This window comes from Gouania willdenowi, chromosome 8 (genome assembly GCF_900634775.1).
Source record: "Gouania willdenowi chromosome 8, fGouWil2.1, whole genome shotgun sequence".
In the NCBI taxonomy this organism is placed as follows: Eukaryota; Metazoa; Chordata; class Actinopteri; order Blenniiformes; family Gobiesocidae; genus Gouania; species Gouania willdenowi.
In genome coordinates this window covers 10390938-10416806 of record NC_041051.1, presented here as the reverse complement: position 1 = coordinate 10416806, position 25869 = coordinate 10390938, and the positions used below count along the sequence as shown (strand labels likewise).

Here is a 25869-nt window from a genome sequence, read left to right as displayed (position 1 = left end):
GAAGTTGTAAAGGTCACTAAGTAAACTGATCACCAGTTAATCCGTAACAGTGGTGGGGAGGTCAAACCGTAGAGCAGCTCCAGGGTGAGTTTAATCTTTGATTTTGAGGCTAAAACTGACTTTAGGATCTATTTGGTCCAAATATTATTTATTAAACTGGTTACTGGTTCTATCGTATCTGTGGTTTTGCTGTTTCCGGTGTCTAAAGTGTTGTTGTTTTGCTGCTTTAAGGCTTTCTGTGCTGCAGTCATGGTGAAGAAAAAGAGGCTTCGACTGATCGCTGAAATGGCCCGTAAAGTCCGGGCCTACCGGGAGCGGAAGGCCCGGCCCCGGGAGTCCCAGAAATACGCCCTGGACTACGAGACCATGAAGCGGCCTCTGACCGGGAAGATGCTGCCCGTGCTGGCCTGGCAGGACGTCCGCAAGGAGAGCCGGCTCTTCTCCCTGCTGGCGGGGATGAAGATGTTCGGCGTGGGGCGGATGTTCACCCGTAAGTCGTGGCTGGAGGACCAACCGGAGCCCAGCTACTGGCAGCTGACCCGGGTCAAGGTGGACTACACGGCTGAGGTGAGAAGTCATTAACCAGTACCTAAAGCACTGGTTCTCAAACTTGGGTCTGAAGACCCCCAGATGTACGTCCATTTTTATATTAAAAAAAAAAAAAAAAGAAAAGAAGAAGAATATATATATATATATATATATATATATATATACTGCATGTACGCTGAGGAGATTTTTTTTCTTCTAGTTTTATATTGTCCTCCCCAATAGGGAACCCAGTTTAAAGCCTGCCTTTTCCCCCTCACCTCTCCTCCTGTTGTTCTCCCATTTTCTCATCTAAAACACGGTGCGCCGCCCTTGTGGCAACCCACAGTGCTCCTGGTCCTGTCCTCCCATGTTATATATTACTGTCTTTACATGTTTTCTTGGACGGGATGAAACTAAAATTAAACTTTGTTGCTCTGTAACATGTGCAATGACAAATAAAGATTCTGATCTTGAATCTCGATGTATTGCCCAGCTCTACAACAGATGCATTTATTGAATTATTGAGAGCAAACGTGGCCAGCTTGTTTAATTTTATAAAAAATGTTTTTTCAACTTGGTTTAAGACACTGATCGATAGTTCTATCTTTAAGCCATAATATTGGTGGCATTACAATGAGTTTATGGACTATACGCAGGCACCTGAGGACTTTGTGGTTGTTCAGAAGGAAAACTCAATCAGATCTGAAGAACATAGCAATGTTTCTCCAGGGTCAGTTGGACAGATATGGCATGTTCCATGGATAGAAAATGATGCATTTGATGTGCATTCAGGTTGGTTATGTGGTCACTCAGGATCCGATAGGGGAGACTGAGTGTGCAGCAAGTAGTCGTCATAGGATGGATGATCTTATAGGATTTCCTAGTATCTCAATAATTCAGGAAAAAAAAATTGTACAAAAAACAGGAAAACCGAAGAAAAAAAAAACTTGGAAAAACAAGAAAAATTTACTCACAAAAACCGAAAAATAGGAAAAAATTACTCTGAAAAAACAGAAAAAATCCCCCCAAAAATGACTCAAATGAGTAAAATTACTCAAAACAGACAAAAAATTAGTCAGGAAAACAGATAAAATAGCCCAGAAAAGGTATTCAGAAAAAACAGATTTTTAATTATTATTTTTTTAAATCAAGTGAATGCAATACGTTTCCGTACATTTCTGCTACGAAGATCTTAAAAATTTAGGTTGATATCTTCAAAGAATGGATCATTCCTATGGTATTTAGGGCTACAAATGGCAGTAAATTTTGTTAAATTGACTTGTTATTCTGAGTTTTTGGAAAAATTCTGTTGACGTGTCTTTAGAGAGCAACTATATTTATTACCTTTGATAAGGTTATATTTTGACCTGCATTAATGAATGAATTAGTTTTTGTTGTTTTTTTTTAGCAGGATTACATAGTAGATATTATAACTGATTTTGAAAAAAAAAATGAGGTAACCAATGTTTGACCTTTCGCAATGAAAGATTCCTTTACATTTTAGAGGCGATCTTGATCAATATACTGATTCTGGATCAGCTTGAGTAATCCCTCTCTCGTCGTTGGCAAAATAAAAATAAAAAAAATCACATTTGTTTGTAATTGACCTGTAATTGATCTTTATGAAATTTGACTGTTATTGGTTTTCTTAGTTTGCGTGCTGGCATGTTTTATAAGATGTTTATTCTTTTTTATGCAATAAAACCCATTTCCTTTGTTTTCTAGAACATGGATCATGGCAAAGCGTGGGGGATTCTCACTGCTAAAGGTAACTCAGTTAAAATACTAAAACGGCTAATGTTGAAGGGAATGTCCAAAGTAAAACTGGCTTTTTTGTATTTGTTTTTTCATCTTTGTTGTGTTGAGACCATTGCTTTAGTAGAAGACATTAATAATCTGTACTGGACAGGTAAAACTGAAAGCGAGGTGAAGGAAGTGGACAAGGTGATGTACCATGACTGGCGACTGATTCCCAAACACATGGAGCAGCAGTTCAAAGACTTTGTGCCTCTCCCTGATCCCCCCGTGCGTTACGTTCCGTACCCTCCACTGCTGCGTGCCATGCTGCTCGCCAAGCAGAGGCAGCATGGAGCAGGAAGGACACCAGAGGAGCCATTGTTGCCTCTACAGAGGAATGTTGCTCTCAACAAAGACTATTTCCAACAACAGGAACTGGAGAGACAGAGGAAAGAAGGAACCGCTGTGTGACTTTATTGAATCAAACCAGTGCTGACACAGATGGTTTAATGTGTCTGTCTAACTGATGCAAACCTGTGTGTCAGTCTGTTTAATGTGATCAATAATAAATGTATAAGAGAAAATTAAGGTGTGTTTTTTTCTTCTTTTTATTGCCTGATAAAAAGATTTCTGTGAGGATCAAAAACATATTTATCTAACTCAGGGGTGTCAAACTCATTTTAATTCAGGGGCCGAATACAGAGCAGGTTGATTTCAAGAGGGCAACACATTTTATGTGGGAAAACAAGTAATTTCAACATTATTGTGCCCTGGTTTACACTTCTACGTCTACATAAAATACTATAAATAGGTAAGAAGCACACAATAGCCAAGTAATAAATGTCAGTCCCAACTTTACTTTTAAATTGTGACTTTTTTTATTTAATTAAGGTAAACATTATTTTATAATTAGAGGAAAAATTAAGGATTTTGTAAGAATTTTGAGTTTTTTCAACTATCATTAAAAATGACTGCAATCATGATTGACTCCCTTTATTTGATTTGGACATCACAGTTACGTTGGTTACCCAGACGTATTGTTTTGAGTGCATTAGCGCATGCTAATTGATAACACCTGTCCACAGAAGGCTTTATAAAAAGATTAAAAGTAACAGAAATAATAAGAAAGTAAGGAGGAAATATTCAAAGTGGAATAAAGGGCTGAGGCAACACCGAGAAACCAGGTAAAACTATTCATGTGAACACTTGTTTTGATTATTTAGCCATTTTTGAAGTCCATTGTTGAAAGCATTCACTAGTTTCTAGTTTTAGATGCAGTGTTGCTCCTTTTACGGAGGGAGCAAACTGACCACGTGATATAAGCACCAGGAAAACTGTGAGGCCCTGCAAATATTAGTCTATTTTACCCAATGATTTATGTTTTCTCTGTAATTTTTACTTTCTCTGGGGGGCCGAATTGGATGATCCAGAGGGCCGGATTTGTCCCATGGACCTTAAGTTTCTGTCATCTCCTGTCTGGTGTGGGACCAAGACTGACCCGTGTATTTTCAGTTCATGTTCTAATCGAGGTCAATTCCATCATCATTATAATGAAATATCATTTTTAGCTAAAAACAAGTTCTGATGAACTACGGCCGTGCCCACGAAACGTCTCCGCGCCGAATAGCACGTACCACCATCCCGAGAATTCAGTAAAATGACTAATTTAAACCAAGTAAAACAAATGAATTGTGCAACGTAAAATCGTAATCTACGTTGAATTGCCTTTGAAACAATATATCACACGACTATGTTCCAATAAATTTAGAAATTACCGGAAAAGGAGGAAGCCAGGGCCACTAGGACGCCCTAGTGGCACATATGGAGTAATGGGCCCCATTCATATATTGGTATGTCAGTGATTTGGTATCACCAACTGTCGCAATATTTGACTCACAAATAAATTAGAAAAATGACTTGAATGGAAATTGCCTAAAAACGAAGGGGGTGGGCCCCTAATCAAATTGTGCGAGGCATAATTGTAATCTACATTGAATTATCTTTGAAACAATATATCACACGACTATGGTCCCATAAATTTGGAAATGACCAGAAATGGGTGGGCCCCTGGGCCCCCTACCCCATTTAAAAAAAAAAGGGCTCAGACCGTCTCATCATATTCATTCATAGAGTATTCATACCAAACTGGATTCTGCTCTAACGAGAACTAACGGAGGAGTAGTCATTTGAAGAATGGGACATGGGTCACCCTGGCAACTCGTGACACGTACGGGGTAATGGCCCCATTTATATATTGGTATGTGCCAATCATTCGGTACCACCAACTGTCATATTTGACCCGTAAATAAATGACAAATCGACTTTCGTTTTTTTCTCTTTTGGGGCCAAATCAAAAATGGGGCTCCTATCGTCGATGCGTAGAAATCCTTAAATTATACCTACCAAATTTTCAGCCTGATCCATTCACGAATAAAAGAGGAGTAATAATTTTAACTAGTGTACACAAGAAGAAGAACAAAGTGAGTGGTGTTTAGAGTTCGGTATCCCGGCCTAATTAACATTATAAAACCTCATATTCTTAGAGATGGAAGAGAAAGTGCATAAAAAGGAGGGAGAACGACTGAGAAAAGATGTACAACCACTAAAGAAAGAGACTACGGGCAAATGTACAGTAGGAATATAAACAGGATAAAGTTAGAGAAGTGATGACAAAGTATGTGGAGTATGAAGGACTTTTGAAAAAGCTGCAGACAGAATGAGGAGAAAGAGATGGAAGAGAAAAAAGGAAGATAAAGAGAAAAGAGGTTGAAGAACTAAGGAAAGAGAGGGTTTTATTAACTGTTGGTTGTTGGTTAAACACAAACACGAGGTTTGTTTTCAGCACACAGATGTTTAATATTTAACCGACACAGATCAATGTGAAATATTGAACAAAGAGGATGGACTTGTGTCAGATGCGTCGTCTCTGTACATATGAGCACATGCCAGTGATTGAACCAACCTCACACCATTCAGCCTTAGCTTTGGTACCAACCGTCAACGGGTTAAACACAACCCTAATATAGACTGATGATGTAGGAAATAAATAAACCCTGAAGTGGTGCATTAAACCAGGTCAATATTGTATTTACTTGCTATAATTTCAATAATGAAGAGGACAGGGACGGATCAGAATTTGAAGTCAATGATATTATTATTTACCTGTTTCCTATTGTTTATTTTATTTTGTTTTCTGTGTGTGTGCGTTTGATTCCTGTCGGGGTTTTGATCTCTGCTTTGAGACGATGTGGGGGTCACCATCACATGTTTGCATCATGAGTATAAGACTGATACAGAGAAGGAGATAATTATGAGGCTAACGTCCTGTGTGGGACCAAAGACAGGATAGCAGGCAGATTTACGATCAGAGGGATACTTACAAGGCCTTAACGTTACAGCAGGGTTACCATAGTTACAGGGTTCTTTTACATCATCAGAGGTAATTACAAGGTTAAAGTCAGTGGGGGTTTTTTTAGGGTTGCTGAGGTGTTGAAGCCTCACTCTGGCACATAAGACACCTGCCAGACGATGATATGGCTTCGCTCAGCTTTGCTCAGAGCAGGTTTGATCTGAGACGCTCCAGCGCTCTCTCCTTCCTCCGTCTCCTCATCCTCACCATCCCCTGAGGAAGACATACAGACCAATGAAGAGTTGGACTCAAAACAGTAGAAATGACAATATACTGTATGTCTTTGAAACAAGTCATGTCGATTTTGCTTTATAATCATTTTCATGTGAGAAAAATAATTCATGTATAACAGTGTTGATAGAATGAACTAAATCAAAGTGCAGTTGTTTTCACTGTAATTTAGTAACAAAAAAAAAAGAAGTGCTGAATCTATTTTTCTATTCCAAAGATTTTAGTCCAATACAAATATAGTACTTATAAAAATAATAATAATAATGTTGAAAGTGTCTATTTGTATGGTTGCCGTACGAAAACCCCCCGCTGCTATTGGTACGGTTACCGAAGTACGTAGCGTCTTAGGGTTAGAGTTAGGTTTAGGTTTAGTCTTAGCAACCTGACCTGGCCAATGACTGACCTATCACGTGACCTAAACTGGTCAAACGGGCGCTGCGTACGAATAGAATGTAGGTATTTTGATACAGCAACCGTACAGATAGCCACTGTTTAATAATAATACCTAAAACATACCTATTTTCATACTGTTAATATTCTCTGTTTTTTCTCCCTGAGGATTCATGTGTTTCATTTTGGCAGAATCCAGGTTAATGTATGTTGAGTTACTTGGAAACAAATCCAGTCAAACTACTGGAGTAACTGAAGATGCCTGTTGGCAAACTCATTTTATGCATTTCTGTTTTAGTTGGTATTTTTCAACAATAGTAAATTTCCTGCAAACTTTGGATCCAGTTAAGTTGTATGTGGCCCCTAAACATTAATGAGTTTCACACCTCTGTTTTAAAGGCAGGGTAGGTGATTTTCAAAAGCCCAGCATCATTTTGAATGTAGCTTCACCAATGGCTCTGCATTTACCCCCCTCCCCTCTGTGCTCAGTCTCACTCACATGCATGCACACAGCTGCTGCAGAAGAGGCGCTCAGCTCATCGCTTGTATTGTGTAGAAACTTTGTTGTCTCATGTCTCATTCAGCAGTAAGTAAACAATAAACTTTACCATTATATATGTTAAAAAAACGTGACCAAGAACTCTGTTTTAACTCTGTCAGTGGTGACGCGCTTTCAGTGTGAGCATGCGAGGGGTCGAGAATGAGCAGGGAGACAGGGACACGTGATTGGTCGAAGTTTTTACAGATTCACAGCTGCTACAGTTGACAGATTTTCTTTGATTCTTTTTCAGAGCACATAAGATCTTAATTTCTGTCAGGACATAAAGACAATTTCAACCAAAAACTTAAAAAGTGTATCTGGAGAAAATTAAAGTGACTGTATGAAACAGTCCATTGCTGTCACCTTGATGTGCACTACTCTCTATGGCCACTGGAGGGAAGAAATGCACTAATGCTGCGTTCACACCGGATGCGTCACGAAATGTCCATACGTCCAGATTACATACAAAGTCAATGAATAGATGCGTCCCAGATGCAAAATCTTTCTAGTGTGGTGGTGCGATCCACACGTCAAGTGCGTTTGCCGTGCGAGCGCGCTCCCGTTTTTACGCATATCCGCACATCCACAAGAGTTGAAAATATTGAACTCCTGCGGCTGTTTCCCATGATGAAAGCCAATCAGAGTCTTTGTTGACGATGACATCTGTTCACCCATTTAACCATGGAGTAGAAGCTGTGTGAGACCACCTGGAGCTGTATGACACAGCCTTTATAACCGGGATTGGACTAGGAAGGATTTGGCATGGAGGAGAATCAGTGAGGATGTGGCAATAGCAGTAGAAGTTCTCTCTGTAGTTTTCATCTTTGAAAGTCGGCACTGAGCTAGGATAGCATTAGCCGCTAATCACACCGGCTTTTTTCACTGGTGGTTTATGTTTATGAGGAGAAAAAAAGAGCACAGCTCCTCGCTTCAGCAGGCAGTGAAACTCACCGAGTTTGATGTGTCGCTGGTGGGTGGGGCTTCGCTTCAAACGCGCATATGAAGCAAATGGGGACATTTGTTGATCCTGCGGACCCTGCAGTGTGTTTCGTACGGCAGATGCGTCCGCTGACGCAGAAGATGCATTCGGTGTGAACGCAGCATAATGCAGAGGTTCCCAAACTTATCACAGTCTTGTACCCCTTCAGACCATAGACTAAAAAGAATGGATGATTTTTAGAGCTCCCCCTGCTGACTGGCTGCAGTATAGGTCATAAACCCCGCCTCCTCTATGTTTAACGATGGGGTTTGGGTCAAACTGTAAAGTTAAAATACTTGCCACATAATTTTAAGCAGCTACGGGGTTGGTGATAGTCTAGCATTAGTGTGTATTGGGCTGTCGTAAAGCAGTACGTCTTGTCGCGAGAACGAGAACAGAGCTGCGAGACTGCCACCGTGTCAGAGGCAGGAAAGTTGCAAATGTGGTTTTCTGGTCAGAGACAGCAGGGGGAGATGAAAGACCCCCCAATCACTCCATAAACACTTGTGTTACCCCCACAGGGACTATGAGAAGGATTTATTAAGGTGAAAAAGTTACTTTGTTCTGCTTTAATCTGAAACCATTCGGGATGTAACGATTAATCGTAAGTGTTGAAGTTGCCATCTTAATGAGGGACGCAACAGAAGCAAGTGGGGGTGTTGAATGTTATTTTGTGTGCTCTTACACCTTACTATTGTTTGTGGCCGTGGTTGATGAGTATCAGCTGTTGTAATCAGTTGCTGGGTGTGGTAATCAATAAATGACTGCCTGCCACTTCTCTGAGTGTGTTGGTGCATGGCAGTCAAACCAAAGACTAGCTGTGTGATTCCTTTCCTCTGTCATGTTCCTCTGCCGGCGCTCCTATCTTTAAGATGGCAACTTCAACAGGTTATGGGCCCAGGAAAGATGTTGGAGGTCGATGGAGTCGTTTGTGTTTCGACGGAGATGAGAAAAATTATGAACTTTGGGAAACTAAGTTTCTGGCACACCTGCGTCTACTTAGTCTAAAGAGCACCATCATCAATGAAGCACCCAGTGATGATGAGGAAGGTGCAGAGGCCGACGCTGAGAAAAATGAAGACGCTTATGCAGAGCTGATTCAAGTATTGGATGATAAAAGCCTGTCACTTGTAATGAGGGACGCAACAGATGATGGCAGAAAGGCGCTAAAGATTCTAAGGGAACACTATGCTGGTAAGGGGAAACCCCGAGTGATCAGCTTATACACTGAGTTAACATCCCTTCAGAAAGCTGTTAATGAGAGCGTCACGGACTACGTCATCCGGGCAGAGAAAGCGATTACGTCACTGAGACATGCAGGAGAGACTTTTAGTGATGACTTGTTGATCGCTATGATTTTGAAAGGTCTGCCGGAACAATTTAAGCCCTTCTCTATCCACATAACCCAGAGTGATGAGAAGTTGACTTTCGTTGAGTTTAAGGCCAAACTCCGCAGCTATGAGAGCACTGAAAGGTTCAATGCTGTTGATTCAGACAGTGACAGCGTGATGAAAGCCAGAGGAAAAGAAAGCTGGAACATGAAACTGACCTGTTATACCTGCGGCCAGAGGGGGCATAAAGCTGCAGAGTGTACTGCTACAACTGGAGAGCGCAGGGAACAGAGACAGTGGTGCCGTCTCTGCAAGAGCTCCACACACAAGGATGTCAACTGCAGGCGGAGAAAGCGCGACAAGGTGCAGCGGGCGGTGGATGAAGAGGACCACACGTTGAAGTTGCCATCTTAAAGATAGGAGCGCCGGCAGAGGAACATGACAGAGGAAAGGAATCACACAGCTAGTCTTTGGTTTGACTGCCATGCACCAACACACAAGGATGTCAACTGCAGGCGGAGAAAGCGCGACAAGGTGCAGCGGGCGGTGGATGAAGAGGACCACACGTTCGTCTTCAAAATCGGTCACGTAAATGAAGTCCAGGTTGGAAGAGTGAATGAGAAAGGCCTCATGGTGGACACCGGAGCAACCTCACACATCATCAGGAACATCACTCAATTCAAAGACTTTGATGAAAGTTTTGAACCACACAAGCATGTTCTGGAGCTGGCTGATGGAGAGAGGACCAGCGGCATCGCGCTGAAGAAAGGTACGGCCAGAGTTCGCCTGAGAGACAATAAAGGTCGTGTGATGGACGCTATGCTGAGTGGGGCGCTGTACGTCCCATCCTTTCCACAGGACATCTTCTCAGTGAAGGCGGCGACTTCCCATGGAGCAACTGTAGTCTTCAAAGAAGGTCAGAACAGACTGATTCATAAAGATGGTGTGACATTTGAAATTCAGGTGCTGGATAGACTGTTTTATTTATGTACAGTGACAGAGGATGCCGATGAATGTAATGGATGCTATGACGTTCAAACATGGCACGAAATCCTAGGACATTGTAACTATGAGGATGTCTTAAAGTTGGAAGCGGTCACAGTAGGGATGAAAATCAAAAGTAAGACTGTAACACCTAACCTATGTGAAGTGTGCACCCAGGGTAAATTTGTTCAAAGCAGGAATAGAGAGGCAGGAGAAAAATCTAAGTTTTCCCTTGATCTGGTACACACAGATTTATGTGGACCAATTGAGCCAATAGCAAAAGACGGTTTCAAGTATATATTGGCATTTACTGATGACTATTCAGGTGCAATATTTACATACTTCTTAAAAGCTAAGAGTGACACAGTCAGAGGTACAGAGAAGTTTATTGCTGATGTGGCACCGTATGGTAAAATAAAATGTATTCGTTCTGATAATGGGACAGAGTTTACATCCAGAGAATACCAATCACTGCTTAGTAAAAATACTATAAGACATGAAACTTCTTCTCCCTATTCACCACATCAGAATGGCACAGCAGAGAGAAGCTGGAGAACTTTGATTGAAATGGCAAGATGTATGATAATTGAGAGTTGCCTACCAAAAATGTTGTGGACCTATGCAGTTCAGGCAGCAGCTATAATTCGCAACAGGTGTTATAACAGACGCATAGGACAGACCCCATATTTCTTGCTAACGGGAAAAAAGCCTGATCTTTCAAAAATGCAAAAATTTGGCTCAGAATGCTATGCTTACAAACAAAAGAAAAAGAAGTTGGACTCTCGATGTGATAAGGGGATTTTTGTGGGTTATGATAAAAACAGCCCTGCGTATCTAGTTTTTTATCCAGATTCAGGGAGAGTTGTCAAAAACAGATTGGTGAAATTTATTAAAAAGAGTGTCACTGATTGCCAAACTCAGACTGATGAATTAATAAATGACTATGTTTTGCGTAAGGGTACTGAAACTCAGCTATCACAAATGGAAAAGTTAATTCCCCGAGAAACAGGAGTAGGTGAGCGTGACCCAAGCACCGCTACAGGTGAAAAGGAAGATGAGAGCAGGCGTTATCCAAAGAGGGAGAGGAGACCCCCTCAGTATCTGAGAGATTATGAGTGTGAGATAAAATGCGATGATAACCTTATACTCACCAGTATTGATTACTGTTACAGAGTTGCTTGTGATACACCTCAAACGCTAAAGGAGGCTATGAGCTCACCAGAATCAGACCAGTGGTCCCAGGCTATGCAGGAGGAGATGAATTCTCTGAGGGAGAATGATACCTTTACCCTAACTACATTGCCAGAAGGTAAAAATGCAGTGGGGGGCAGATGGGTTTACACATTTAAAGAAAATCCAGTTAAAGTGCTATATAAAGCCAGATATGTGGCAAAAGGCTATAGTCAAGTAGCAGGGATTGATTATGATGAAACATTCTCTCCTACTGCTGATATGACATCAGTACGCAGTTTAATACAGATTGCAGCTCAATATGGTTTAGAACTGGATCAAATGGATGTAAAAACGGCATATCTGCATGCTCCCATTGACTGTGAGATATATATGGAACAACCAGAAGGTTTTGAAGTAGAGTCAAAAACGGGGGAGAAGCTTGTCTGTAAGCTTAACAAATCACTTTATGGTTTAAAACAGTCGGGACGAAATTGGAATAAAATGTTAAATGATTTTTTGATCCAAAACAATTTTATTCAAAATTCAGCTGACCATTGTGTTTACAGCAAACAAACTGAAAGTGAGAAAATAATACTGATAATATGGGTTGATGACCTTATTATTGCAGCAAGTGACAGCAAAGTACTTAAAAGTGTGAAAGAAACATTGGGAGAAAAATTCAAAATGAAAGATCTTGGTAAACTAAAACATTTTCTTGGAATGGATTTTGCACAGGGAGATGGTGAAATAAAAATCAAAAAAAAAAAAAAAAAAAAAAAAAAAAAAAAAAAAAAAAAAAAAAAAAAAAAAAAAAAAGAGAAAAATTAAGAGCAAGTGGGGGTGTTGAATGTTATTTTGTGTGCTCTTACACCTTACTATTGTTTGTGGCCGTGGTTGATGAGTATCAGCTGTTGTAATCAGTTGCTGGGTGTGGTAATCAATAAATGACTGCCTGCCACTTCTCTGAGTGTGTTGGTGCATGGCAGTCAAACCAAAGACTAGCTGTGTGATTCCTTTCCTCTGTCATGTTCCTCTGCCGGCGCTCCTATCTTTAAGATGGCAACTTCAACAGTAAGGCAGTTAAAAATTGATTCATAGGTATCACGGTTGATATCAATTTTCTGAAAATTGAATCGCAGTACTTTTTTTAAACAGCAGATATATATATTTAGCCTTCTCTTGTCCAAATGCTGAGGAGGCGGGCGGAATCTGCTACTACTTTTTTTCTGGCCGCCTACTGCTCTTAAACATGTTCATAAATGATTCCTTACCCCTTTAGCACCGAAAGAATGTCTGTAATGTTACGTGAATATCTGTAAAAGTCACGTTTTTCCATTAGCTCTGTCTGCTAGCATAGCATCTCTTCTTCACTGCAAGAATTTCTGCATGCCCACCGACCACTGGGTTACCAGCGCCCTCTGCTGGTCCAAACAAGTATCTGACGTAAATACAGGGCAATGACTGTTTTTTTTTTTTTTTTTTTAAAGTCCAATTGTTAAGGCACAAAATAAATTTTCAGTTGCACTTTTAAAAGAGTCTGAGTCTTAAATCATCCACCATGCAAAGACTTGTTCCATATTTGGTTTTAATGTTTGTCAAAGCTATAAAACCCCTTTCACACCAGTATGTGATGATATTTTTTCTGTTACCACTAGAGGGTAGTCTTACAGAGGTCTTATTCACGTACCCCTATATGACAAATAGCGTATCCCACATTGGGAACCTAGGCACTAATGAATCTAAATGTCTACCTAAACTGAATAGCTTTATCAGGTGTTTTAATGACGTTATGTGACGACGTGAGTTCTTACCTATGCGGAAGTCGATGTAACCTTCTCCCCCACTCAGCACCAACACATTGTGAACACTCTGTGTTTCAGTCTCAGGGGGTGCAGTGGACCCCTGGCCCTCTGATGGACTGTCCAGTACGCTGCCGTTCAGGGTGGCCAGAACATTTCCTATCACACAGATTCAAAGACAGACGCTGCCCACTCAGTGTTCACACATCTTCCAACAGGGATCACAGAAAAACACTGATAATTAGTCAAGTTATCTAATCTTATCGTTTTCCACTATTCTGATGGAGGTAAAAACACTGTTTAACATCTTATTTGCTGTGCAGCAGGCTGAGCCAATGGTTTTCAATGCTTCCTCAAAGCTAAAAGACAACTAGCTTTGCTCCCTGTTAGAGCCCAATATGTAACAATGACACAAACTGTTATTTAAAAAAAAAACAGTTTTAATAAAGCCCAAAATTTAATAAGTGATCAATATTGTAACAAGATGTTGACACAAAATGCATAAATGTATACATACAGTATATACATTAACAAAATGTTTAATATACACACACACAGACACACACATATTTACGCATACGCATTTGTGTATGATACTCAACTTTGAAGCAAAAAGCCTTTTTAGAGCCCGATATGTAACAACGACCCAAAAAGTAATAAAACCCAAAATGTGATAATTAGTCAATAATGTAACAAAATACTGAGTCCAAAACAAAAAAAAAAACGTTTTTCGTTATTATATTATGGGCAGGCAAAAATGTTTTCCTCTAATAATGTAATAATTTTATCACATTATAACGTAACATTGCTTCAATGTAGAGTATTATATATACGTGTGTATGCGTAAATAATTGCATGTGTGGTGTCTATGCATAAATATTTACATATATATATATATATATTTGGGCTCAGCATTTAGTTACATTATTGACCAGTTTTAACATTTTGGGTTTTATTCCAGTCTTGTTACATATCGGACTCTAACAAACCTTTTAATCTATAAATGTATAGATGTAATAAAAAATTTATTACACTATTAAGGGAAAAATATTTTGCCTGCCCCATAATGTAATAACAAATGCAACATTTTTGAGCTTAACATTTTGTTACATTATTGACCAGTTATTACATTTCAGGCTTCATTACATTTTTTTTTTTTCAAATAACAATATGGGTTATTGTTACATATCAGGCTCTAGCACTCCCAGATAATTCTATACAGTGTTTATACATATCTCTGTTCCAGTCCTGTGTTATGCAGGTAAATAGGATTAGCCGCTAAAGGAAATGATTACATTAATAGACAGGTTAGTAGAATTTATCTGTAAGAGTTTTACAAGTAACTGTGAACACATAACTAATGCTATGGGGCGATCCACTGATTCCTGTAAAAGTCATGTTCCTACCTGGTACAGACACGAAGAACTTGACAGCATCGCGGTGTCCATGGAAACAGAGCTGAGCCTGAGCCATTGAGCAGTATGGGATGAAGCTGCCGCTGCTCTTCTCTGATCCATCGTCTCCGTACACGTGAATCACTCCGCCCGAGGACGTAGGAGACACTTTATTAGCTGATGCATTGAGAGTAAAGATGAGAAATAAACCAGTGAGAAGTGTGAGTCAGCAAAAAAAAGCCCTGCAAAGTCACAACAAATAAAAACGCTGATGCTCTAAGAGAGTGATTCTCAACTGTTTTGGTTATGGAACCAAATCCCCTAAAACAGTGGTTCCCAATCTTTTTTTGTCCCCCTTTGCATTTTTTGTCAAATCATGTGTACCCCTCCTCATATTATAAGTACCCTCTTCATAATTTCATATATGTTTTCATTTGTGGAACAACAGACTCTCCTAAACCCCTAACTGTGTTTCCAACATTGGTTCCATAAGGCTAATCTACATCTTTAAAACAATGAGCGGAATTTAAAGTGGAATTTATTTTACCATGCAACTTTTATGTAATTACAATACTAATTAAAAACAATCTCCTTTGTAAAACATAGCTAATTATTGTCTCCTATTGTCAGAAGTGCAATAAAATGGCCTCTACAGCATAAATAATCCTGTTTCAATAAATGTCAAGGAAATATAGTCATTTATTGAGCAATAGTACTGTTAGTTTGTGGTGAATTAGTTGAAAATTAGCCTAAAAAGGAACTAGGAACATTTACCAATTATTTTTAAATTAGAAGTTAAATCTCCAATGTGCTCCTGTACCCCTGTTTGAGAACCAAATCCCTTAAAAAATAAGCATTAGTTTATGCAGTAGATGTGTTACACACAAGTACAAACTTGTTCTTAATGCAAAAAAGATGTGTGATCTTTATTATTCAATAAAAAAGAAATTCAATTAAAAAAAATCACTTCAATCAAAAAAAAATATTTTCAATCCAAAATAAAGATTTTCAATCAAAGAAAAAAGTATTAAAATGCAGAAAAAATATTTGAGACCCAAATAATTGCATTTGAATACTTTTTCCTTTGATTGAAAGGTATTTTTTTTATTTATTGAAAATATTTTTTATTTTATTAAAGTAATCTTTTTTTGTATTTGGGCCATATTATGGTAGTACATTTGTCTTTATTATTCAATTAAAATATAAAACATTTCAATCAAAGAAAAAAAAAGTGAAATTTTTGGATCTCAAATATTTTTTGCATTTGAACACTTTTTTTCTTTGATTGGAAATATTTATTTTTGATTGAAGTAAAAAAAAGTTTTTTGGATTGAAAATGTTTTTATATTGAAAATGTTTTTATATTGAAAATGTTTTTATATTGAAAATGTTTTTATATTGAAAATGTTTTTATATTGAAAATGTTTTTTTTTTTATTGAATAATAAATATTCTCTATAATAAAAAGCCTGAAAACCAATTTTTAAACTGAAATAACTTTAATAAATAAAAAAAATATGCACAAAATTACAAAACTTTCATGAAAAATTAAACATTTCAATCAAAGATGAAAAAAAAGTGCAATTATCTGGGTCTAAATTTCTTTTTGAATACATTTTCTTTGATTGAAAATCTATTTTTGATTGAAATTCTTAATATTTTTTTATTGAAAAGGTTTTTTTTTTTGGATTGAAGTGATTTTTTTTTTATTAAAAAGGTTTTTTTTGTATTGAATAATAAAGACATAAAGCTCCCTCCAAATTAAAAAAGCATGCAAACCAATTTTTAAACTTTAAAAAATAAAAATATATGCACAAAATTACAAAACTTTCAGCTGCAACGAAACCATAGGCACATGTAATAACTGATCTCTGTGAGAGCGTGTCCTGCAGAGCTCAACACATTGCATTATGGGTAATGAAAGTCTGATCAGGTGAAAACAAACAGGTTTGGGGGAATACAACCACTTACCCCTCAAACCCAGGAGCTGACCCCGGTGAAGGACCACAGCTGGGAGGAAGAGACAGAGGACGAAGGTTGAAGGAGAGCAGGAGAAAGAGGATAGTCAGAGTTACAACCAGGACTGAGTTTGGAAGAGGTGAACTCATTCAGGAGGAGAAGCAGAAAGAACAAGATGGTGGGAAGAGGTGAAAAAAGAAAAAGCTAAAGATGAACAAAAGGAGCTGCAAACATGTAACTCACTCTCAGTCAGTGGGATGGAGATGATCACCCCGTTTCCAGTGCCCACCCAAAGACGGTTTCCTCCAATCAGAAGAGCTGTGATTCGTACAAAAGAGAAGCCCAGCTTTCCAGTTCCTGTGAAAGTGAACAGTCAGCACCACGAGTCCCAGCACTCTATCTTCACCACTAACACTAACACCTGTGCTGCTTACCCAGCATCTTGCTGACGTAAGGCTCTATGTCCACATCCTGGAGGTGCTGGTGTGTGTGAGCGTGGTACAGACGTAGAGTGGAGTCCAGTCGAATGGACACCCACACCCCGTCTCCGATCCACGCCAGCTGTCTCACCTGGCTCTCTCTGCGTGGGTGGGCGTCGAAGGACTTCTGCGGGGGGGGGGATAAATCACAGCATTTCTCCACAAGAAATACAATTATTTAAAGGAGCGTAGGGCAGGAAATAGGACTCCATAGTGACACAAGCGCGCATGAACTGTTCATAGAGCAGCTGATGCTGTGTTCACGTGACTGTTTACTGAAAGTAGAGGATGGATATCCGACTGAAGCCGGATGGGTTGCGTTCGGACAGATATAGAATGGTCGAGTTTGGTCACATAGGCTGCGTCGCAATACCCACCCTTGCGTCCCTTGGTTGGCGCGCGCCTGCTGAAGGGTGCGAGTGCGTAGGGTGTCCCAATTGTACAGGGTGTGCTTTAGCTCCGCCCACTATGCGCCCTTCATGTACACCTGTGCGAAATGTACATGCAAGTGGATTTTGATGAAGGGAATTAGCCATAAGTCCTTATGTCGTGGGACGTTCCAATTTTTAAAAACAAAAACAATCGATGGCTGACAAACTCACAATAAACCTTGTTGGCATCAAAAATAGCAAAAAAACGTCTTTTCAAGTGTAAGTAAGGTATCAATTATTTCATTTATATACAGTATATATAGCTACTGTAGCCAGCGCAGCTGCTATCAACGCCATTTTGCCGTCACGATTGATGACGTCCTGACCCAGGTGGATGATGTAACAGCAAAGTGTCCCAATTCTACCCTTTCAGCACTTGTTCCCTTACACTCTTTACACCCAAAGTGTACTTAAACCGAGGGCGCCCTTTGTGGAAGTCCGTAGGGCGTAGTCTGGGTATTGGGACTCAGCTATAGTGTCCTTGCACGCAGCGTTCTTTCCATTCCTGCAGCAGCAGCAGTAGCAATGAGTGCAGCTTCAGTGCTGCAGGCAGGACCATGGACCAATCCTTTTTCTGCACAAGAACATGGATTATCCTTAGCTTTGATACATAGATTATGTAAATAAATCAACTGGGTCTCTTGCGCGCCTGTTTGTATTTGACTTTCGCTTGTTTTCCACATGCGTTGAAAAAACGCAAATACGTAAAGGGTAAGTATTATGCAATTTTTCACCCATCTCCATTTGTTTTAAGAACCCCAACAACATAATATTTGAGGTTTATTTTCCCAAGTTTTAGCCTCTGAAAAGTAACTTTCTGAGCAATTCTAAAAATGAGCTCTTTTGGCCCCTACTTATGCATATTCATGAGTGGGCGTGTCTATAGACACAGACTTCATGCCTCACTCTTGCGAGACAAATCAGTGATCACCAAAGCAATTTTATTTTTCTATCCACACACTATTGTTATTGTTTTCAGCCAAAAAACTGCACATTACAGTAAAACACATGGCTATTTAAGTGGCTATTGTGATTGTGAGTCCGTCTCAGCGCTTCAAGCTGTGTGTTTATCACAGCAGCAGCAACGGAGTAATTTAGCTGCTTCAAACACTGGAATATTAAGCTGCTAAGTCACTTTATTATCCTCCTCATCTCTATGAACTACAGAAATAATGCATTTGAGGTGATAATCATTTGTTTTGTCCAACCGCTGCGTCACAATGTGTCACAAACACGTCAAATCAATACAAAGGTGATACAAGGCGATATACCATTATAAAGTGATGTTTTTCATTGTACTGTCCCTTTAAGTATTGGAAATCTCACCAAACCTAACAAACAGTCAAACACTTCTCTATCTCAGTAGGGAGCACTATAAGGCCATAATGTGGTATCAGACCTCGATCTGCATGCTTTTGGGCTGGATCACATGGATCTTGTTCTTGTAGCCACACCACACTTTGTCGTGGACCACAGCCATGCAGCGGATGGAGTGATGAGGGCGACCCAGGTCCATCAGGTGATAGTTGGACAAATCCCACTGGCCATCTGAACAGAAAAAGCCCATCTTTAAGTTCACATTTCATTCTGAATCATTCCTCTACTTCTGTGCCTCAGCATGGTTAACTAGAGCACCGGTTCTCAACCTTGGGGTCTGGAACTAATTTCAGGTCACGAGACACTGGAAGGGGGTCGCCAGATGCCTTCAAGAAACTAAAATTTTTTTTTAACAACTTGAGCCCATTTTTGCTTATTTTTTACCCTTTTCCTGCAACTACACCAAACTTTATTTTTTTAAACTCTTTCCACCACCTTTTCCCACCTAATGTTGCATATCTTGACCAATTATTGTGACTTTTAACCTCTTTTTCCCATAATTCACGATTATTTTTGCCAATTTAACCACATTCACGATTTGTCACGCCCATTATTTGCCAGTTTAAACTAATTGTTCCTACTTTTTAAATGACATTAACCCAACCCCACCTCCCCCCATTTCTGCCACTTCTAAGCCAATATTGACACTTTGAACCATTTTGACCACTTTTTCTGTCTGTTTTTGGCCACTCTAATTTACAACTTTTAACTAATTTCTGTGTTTTTAAAAAATCACTTTTAACCCATTTTATTTCTGATTTAAACAAGGATTTACATCTTTAAGATGACTGTATACTATGGTGCAAATAATAATAACCTTCCTGGATAACAGTGGATATTATTCAGATAAATAAATAAATAAATAAATAAATAAATAAATAAATAAATAAATAAATAAATGTGGTTATCACAGATTCATAGAACAATTAGCCATCATTTTGCTGACTTCATGATTGGACCCCAAAAATCTCTCCCCTTTATTCCCCCCTTATAGATGGTCCTGTCTCCATATGACTGTTCTTCAATGTCTATGTCTGTGTTCAACCACCTTCAGCTACAGTGAGGGTCCCTGCTCTCTGGAACCTTTATTTTGGGGGTTGTGGGCTGAAAAGGTTGAGAACCACTGCCATAGAGGCTAAAGCTTGTTTAAAATACGTGTTCACTAACCCTCTGCTCTGTGGAAGATGGCGAGGGTCCCATCAGCAAGAGCAACCAGCACTCGACCTTTCACGTGCCTGCAGGAGGAGAACAGGGACAGCTGGAGAAAAAGGTATTTTGTTCCTGAATAGAAAACATTGAACGTGCAGAGATATTGCTCTTACACCAGACTGAGCACTGAGTCTTTCAGTTTGATGGAGTGGAGGCACTTCTTCCAGTTCCCAACAGCTGAGTGGACATAAAGCCTTGGAGGGAAACACAGAAAGAAACATCTTTATTATGGTTGTTATAAGGGTTGGGGTCAATTACAATCTTCAATTATTCATGTTCAATTACAACTGAACTACGATTACATTGACCAGCATTTTTTTCCAATTACAATTACGTTCTCAATTACTAAAGTTCAATTACAACAAGTTCAATGAAACATGTTTAAATAATTGTTAACTATATACTGTATATGTAATATAGTATGTATATGGACCTGTAACATGGTTCACCAGTTTAATTAAATTGAAATTAACAGTTTTTAGAGAATCTTCTTGCCAATTACAATTACAAAGTCAATACAGATATTTTTAAATTACGATGACAATTAAGTTATAATTGTAATTAATAACCAATTACGTGATTACAATTATGGATGTCCCGATCAGTGTTGTGCTAGTTACTGAAAAAAAGTAACTTGTTACCGTTACTTGTTACTTCATTCACAAATTAACTCAGTTACTATTTTGATTACTTACACCAAAAAGTAATGCGTTACTGGAAAAAGTTATATTTGAGTTACTTAGAATTAAAGAATGTATTATTTATTTTGGGTCATTTGTGTCCATACAGCTTCATATCAGTGCTGTAATAATATAATAATCAACTGTTGATCAACTGCTATAAAACAACCATAAATGATGTGCATATAAAGCACAAAACAGCTGCTCCAAAATTAAAACAGTAATTTTTCAGCCTTAGCACAGTAATGTAAAGTAAGCTGTGCATATTCCAGGTGCACATTCTGCTGTTGAAAATGCTTATCAAAATAAATGTGGAAAAACTAATTCACAGCATTTTTCTCAGCTACACAATGCTAAACATATCAGGCTAACAAGCTGCTGTTAGCAGTGACTCAGCAGCAGCGACAGGCTGCATATTTACAACAAACCGTGCAATAGTTTGGCTGACCTGTCCCTGGATAACAGTCACAGTCCGTTAAAATCCAGCCGCAGCGTTAGCTTAGCTTCACTGATGCGTCTTTTGGAGACAAAAATAATGCGCGTATTTCCACTCTGAGAAGCTCGACCTGCTCTCGCATTGACTCGCCATGATTGGCGCATGTGATGTAAACAGAAACACGCTGACAATGCTTCTTCTTCTTCTGTTTTACCGTGTTTAGCACGGCATCCCGCAAAAATATGTAGCATCACTGTAAACAGGAAGTATACTGCAGCTAGCAAAGTAAAGGACAAACGCACCATATTGTAACGATAACAGCGTTATTTCTTTAGAAAAATATTGCGTTACAGTACTAGTTACTGTCAAAAACACTGGTCCCGATACAACTTTTGTCATTTCCGATATGATAACGATATTGCAGCCTTGCGTATCGGCCGATACTGATATTGATCCAATATCAATAATTAATAAAAAAGATAATAATTACCTATTTTGTAGTGTGGAATGTTAGAAAAGGCTTGATCAAGTGATGTCACTCAAACAGAGAACAATAGTCAGCAACAGTAGGTATGAGAAAAACATTTTAACCTTCAACATCATATTTACAGTATTGTACAATTAACTAAAATAAATAAAAAACAAATTGGGGGAAAAAAAACCGAAATTCCTAAATTTGAATCTGATATCCGATATTCGTTTTCAGGCTGATATCAGACCGATATCCGATATCAATATCGGATGGGGACACCCCTAATTACAATTACAATTACAATTGACCCCAACCATGGTTGTTATTGTTAGCTGTATTGTCCACAATGATAATACATGTTCATATATCTATCAGATATCCTAGCGTAAGAACTTGATGTTAGCTTTTTATTGACACTTTGTTGGATGTTGATTTGTGAAAAAACCCACCAAAGTGTCATAACAATATTTATTGAACCCATAAGCCTGGTTACGTTTGCATTTGGTGATTATTTGAAAGACAGAAACAAAACATACATGTATGTCACATCAATGGTTTTATTACTAAACATGTGAGATGTTAAAATGGTGTGAGACTCACCAGCCGTTCTGAGCCCCGAGCCACATGGTGGGAGCCACACTGGTGTAGTTTTTAGCATCTTCACCTCCGTTCTCTGACTCAGCAGATTGAGACGTTTCTTCTTTGGACTGACCCGTGCTCCTGCAGCAACACCAACACTTTCACTCTTTCATTCAGAATGTAACAAATCTGATCTAAAACTGCAACTAATAACCAGAAGACATTGGTTTTAGGGCTGGGATAAATTATTATTTTTTAAACAATTCATCTAGCGATTATTTTTTCGATGCATCGATTAATCTCACAATTTATTTTTCCAGTATCGCTTATCTCCCCATTAATTGACTACAAGTAACTTATACATGTTGATTTACATATCTAAAATGAAAAAAAAAAACATGAATTCCTTAACATTGCAATATATGTTTATTGCTCTTCAACTCAAAATATAAAGTTCAAGTAAGAATATAAAAGTATAGAATAATGCATTCAGTCAGAAAGTGCTTTTCCAAACAAAAAATACACTTTCCTTTTACCTTAAGAAGTGTGTGTGTGTGTGTGTGTGTGTGTGTGTGTTGTTGCTGCTGCTGACGATGTCACGGCCTCAAGGTGTTTCCTTCTTGTCCCGTCGACGAGCTGCCGTCATGTCACATCCGAGATAAAGGACGAGGGTTACGGAACGAGTGTGTGCCTTCGCAGCCTTGCACTTTTGAAACTCGGGGGAGCGACTCGCATTAGTTATTCTCCGGCGCCGCCATCTTTGTTTTGGTCTGACGACGCATCGGCGTGTCAACATCATCGATGACGTTGACGCGTTGTCCCGGGCCTAATTGGTTTGGTAGTTTTGATAAACTACCATATGTTCCGGAGTATTGAACGCACCGCTGTATTGGCCGCATTTCATTAATTTCAGTTGTCTGAGGTAAGATGGCCGCCGTTGAGCTACCTTGCGTCATCTAGTGTTTATATATATCTATGCTTTAGCCAGCGACGTTTCCTGTTTTTGTCTCCAGCCACGTCACTCATGACGTGGGCCAATAAGGGGTCCATACTCACGTTTGTTTTAACTGAGATTTTCGTGTATATTTCTGCATATTCTGACGAGTTTCCATCTCCACATGAAGTCTCCTCCTCACTGCTCCACGTCTGCATATCAGTCCGTTTACAGCTTTCTATGGTCACTTTTTATTGTCCAGGTTTGTGTTCTTCTTTAAGCTACTGACAGAACTCTGGCTCTTCTAAATGCGTCCACTTATGTGTGATGGTGATGATGAGTGTTTGTTGCTCTCCACCTGTTAGAGGTGTCTGCCAGTCGTGGTGGAGGATCGGTGAAGACGTGCTCCGTAAACGGTCCTGGAGGTCCAGACCTGTTTTCCGTGTGGTTGGTGGTTGACTCTGGAACCTCGGTGGCCTCCGTGGCTTCCTCAGCTGACTGAGTGATGTGGATCTTTCCGTTCACTGGTGGAGCGGTTGGAGCTGAAGCACAACACAAGTTCATGCAATCTCCCCTCAGTGTCTCACAGGGTCAATTCTGATTGTAATTCCGTAATCGATAACGAATTACAATTATGACATAAAAATATGTTGCTGTTGAAATAAAATTTAATTGTAAATTGACCTTGAAATTCGCAAAAAATTGTAAGTTACAAATTAATTAATTGCAAAACTGAAAAACAGTTTTATGGCTCACACATGTAATTATTAGAATATCATTTTTTTACCATTAAAAAAAAAAATAAATAAATAAATCAAGGGCTCAGATGCCCACACCAAAAATATTAACACTAAATAAACACTATAATAATAATAATAATAATAATAATAATAATAATAATAATAATAATAATAATAATGTATACTTAAAATTTTACAGATGATTGACATGGGTCAAACTGCTAACACAAGAGGAAGGTTAAGTGATATAGTTATATGGGCTTATTTATTAAAGGCTCAGTAATTGTGATTAATTGAATTTGAACATTAGTAATTGAGAACGTAATCATAATTGACTTTCAGCGGAATTTTAATTATAATTATAATAATAATTGGGAAAATGCCAGTCACTGTAATTATAATTGAGTTGTAATTGAACATGGATAACTGAAGACGTAATTGTAATTTAAAAATGTAGTTGACCCCATCCCTGGTTTATGGAGTAATCACCTTGTGATTTGTCCATTATGGGCGTGTCCGTGCGTGAGGAGCAGTTGCTTCTGGCGACGCTGCAGTTGGTGGCGCAGCCGACCAGCGTGATGCCGGCCAACATGCCCTCCATGCTGCCTGTGTCGTCTCCTCCTACTGATCCACTGTCGCCTGAGTCCAACACGATCTCTCCAGCTGGGTAATCGCTCTCACTGGCAGCTGCACACAAGCACAGAATATTTACTCTGATTAATTAATGCAAACAGCAACAACCATGTAAAATCAGATTTATCAGAGGAATATTCCCCTCACCAGGCACGCTGGAGATGCACAGCACGTGAGCGTTGCAGACGTTGAACTGATCAACCAGAGAGCCTGGCTGGTTGGCATCAATGATGACCACCTTACTGGCAGAGTGTGTGCTGGTGAGGATCCACACTCGACTGCTCATGGTGTCAGATTCCTGCAGCTCCTTTGACTGCGACCATCACAAAGATCAGAACAGTGTAACTATACAAAAAGTCCCATCAAGCCAAATATATATATATATATATATATATATATATATATATAAGAGGGAAGAACATAATTCAGATTCTTAAAAAATTGGAGTTTGAATGAACAAGAAAACAATATGAAAATGAAAATGTTAAGATTTTTTATGTTGACATCAATCAATCAATCAATCAATCAATCAATCAATCAATCAATCAATCAATCTTTTATTTGTATAGCGCCAAATCATAACCAATGGTATCTCAAGACACTTTACAGTAGAGCAGTCTCAAGGACGGACTCTTCATTTTATGGATACACACATATGCATATATACGAATATGTACATACATATGTATCCCACACCCAACATGAATTCATCATGGCGGCAAGGAAAACCTTCTGTTAAGCAGCAGGAACCTTGTGTGGATCCCATTCCTATGATGAACAGCCATCCACGTTATGCTGTGTTGGGTGTGTGCAGAGGAAAGGGTGGAGACAGAGTTGTTGAGACTCTGTAACTCCACACTAAGGATCCCAAGGACCTGCAAGACAAAAGCCAGAAGGAGTACAGGAGCAAACACACAAGGGAAGAAGCAGACATAGAGGGAGTGTTTGAGAGAGGAATGGGACCCTCTCCGGTCCCTCTCTAACCTAAATGACCTCTCTCTTTTTTTTTTTTTTTTTTTTTTTTTTTTTTTTTTTTTTTTTTTTTTTTTTTCCTTGTCTGCACATGCTTTCGAAGGTTAACACTACAAGAAGTGCAATCTTTTGACAGCAATGCATATTTTATTATTGCAATTAAATAAATTTATTTATTTCATTGCATAATTGTGACCTCTCTCTTAACGCCCTCTCCAACCTCTCTCCAACCGAGCATGCCAGACCCCCCCACCGGCAGTCTATGCCTATTGCATCTTAACTATGAGCTATGAGCTGGTTCCTAACTAAAAGCTTTATCAAAGAGGAATGTTTTGAGCCTAACCTTAAAGGTAGAGAGGGTGTCTGCTCCCCGAACCGTGGTTGGTAGATGGTTCCAGAGAAGTGGGGCCTGATAACTGAAAGCTCTTCCTCCTATACTACTTTTAGAGACAAATGGAACAACGAGTAGTCCA

General features: G+C 39.1%; 3 protein-coding genes across 12 annotated transcripts in view; 2 read left to right on the top strand and 1 right to left on the bottom strand.

The window, feature by feature from the left end:
• mrps34 (mitochondrial ribosomal protein S34) lies at positions 1-2853 on the top strand. Its single transcript, XM_028455379.1, has 4 exons — positions 1-84; positions 232-567; positions 2254-2296; positions 2438-2853. Exons 2-4 carry the CDS (start codon positions 250-252, stop codon positions 2734-2736), a joined length of 660 nt encoding a protein of 219 aa, XP_028311180.1. The 5' UTR covers positions 1-84; positions 232-249; the 3' UTR covers positions 2737-2853.
• Positions 2854-4554: 1701 nt separating this feature from the next.
• mapk8ip3 (mitogen-activated protein kinase 8 interacting protein 3) overlaps positions 4555-25869 on the bottom strand; it is a 70148-nt gene continuing 48833 nt past the window's right edge. For 3 of the 10 annotated variants that reach the window (XM_028454391.1, XM_028454387.1, XM_028454392.1), the window contains 13 exons: positions 24572-24737; positions 24281-24478; positions 23410-23593; positions 22139-22258; positions 20064-20144; positions 19909-19976; positions 18764-18912; positions 16889-17060; positions 16698-16811; positions 16467-16505; positions 14509-14673; positions 13115-13261; positions 5763-5887 (listed from right to left, as the gene is read on the bottom strand). In XM_028454391.1, the coding sequence (XP_028310192.1) occupies positions 5763-5887; positions 13115-13261; positions 14509-14673; positions 16467-16505; positions 16698-16811; positions 16889-17060; positions 18764-18912; positions 19909-19976; positions 20064-20144; positions 22139-22258; positions 23410-23593; positions 24281-24478; positions 24572-24737 (1728 nt within the window). Of the gene's footprint in view, positions 5888-13114; positions 13262-14508; positions 14674-16466; positions 16506-16697; positions 16812-16888; positions 17061-18763; positions 18913-19908; positions 19977-20063; positions 20145-22138; positions 22259-23409; positions 23594-24280; positions 24479-24571; positions 24738-25869 lie in introns of all 10 variants that reach the window. The other 7 variants (XM_028454386.1, XM_028454394.1, XM_028454385.1 and 4 more) reach the window with 4 other exon arrangements.
• On the top strand, positions 8613-11970 carry LOC114467885 (uncharacterized). The gene is made up of 3 exons (XM_028454396.1): positions 8613-9509; positions 9681-10062; positions 11303-11970. The coding sequence occupies exons 1-3, from the start codon at positions 8688-8690 to the stop codon at positions 11329-11331; spliced, it is 1233 nt and encodes a 410-aa protein (XP_028310197.1). The 5' UTR covers positions 8613-8687; the 3' UTR covers positions 11332-11970.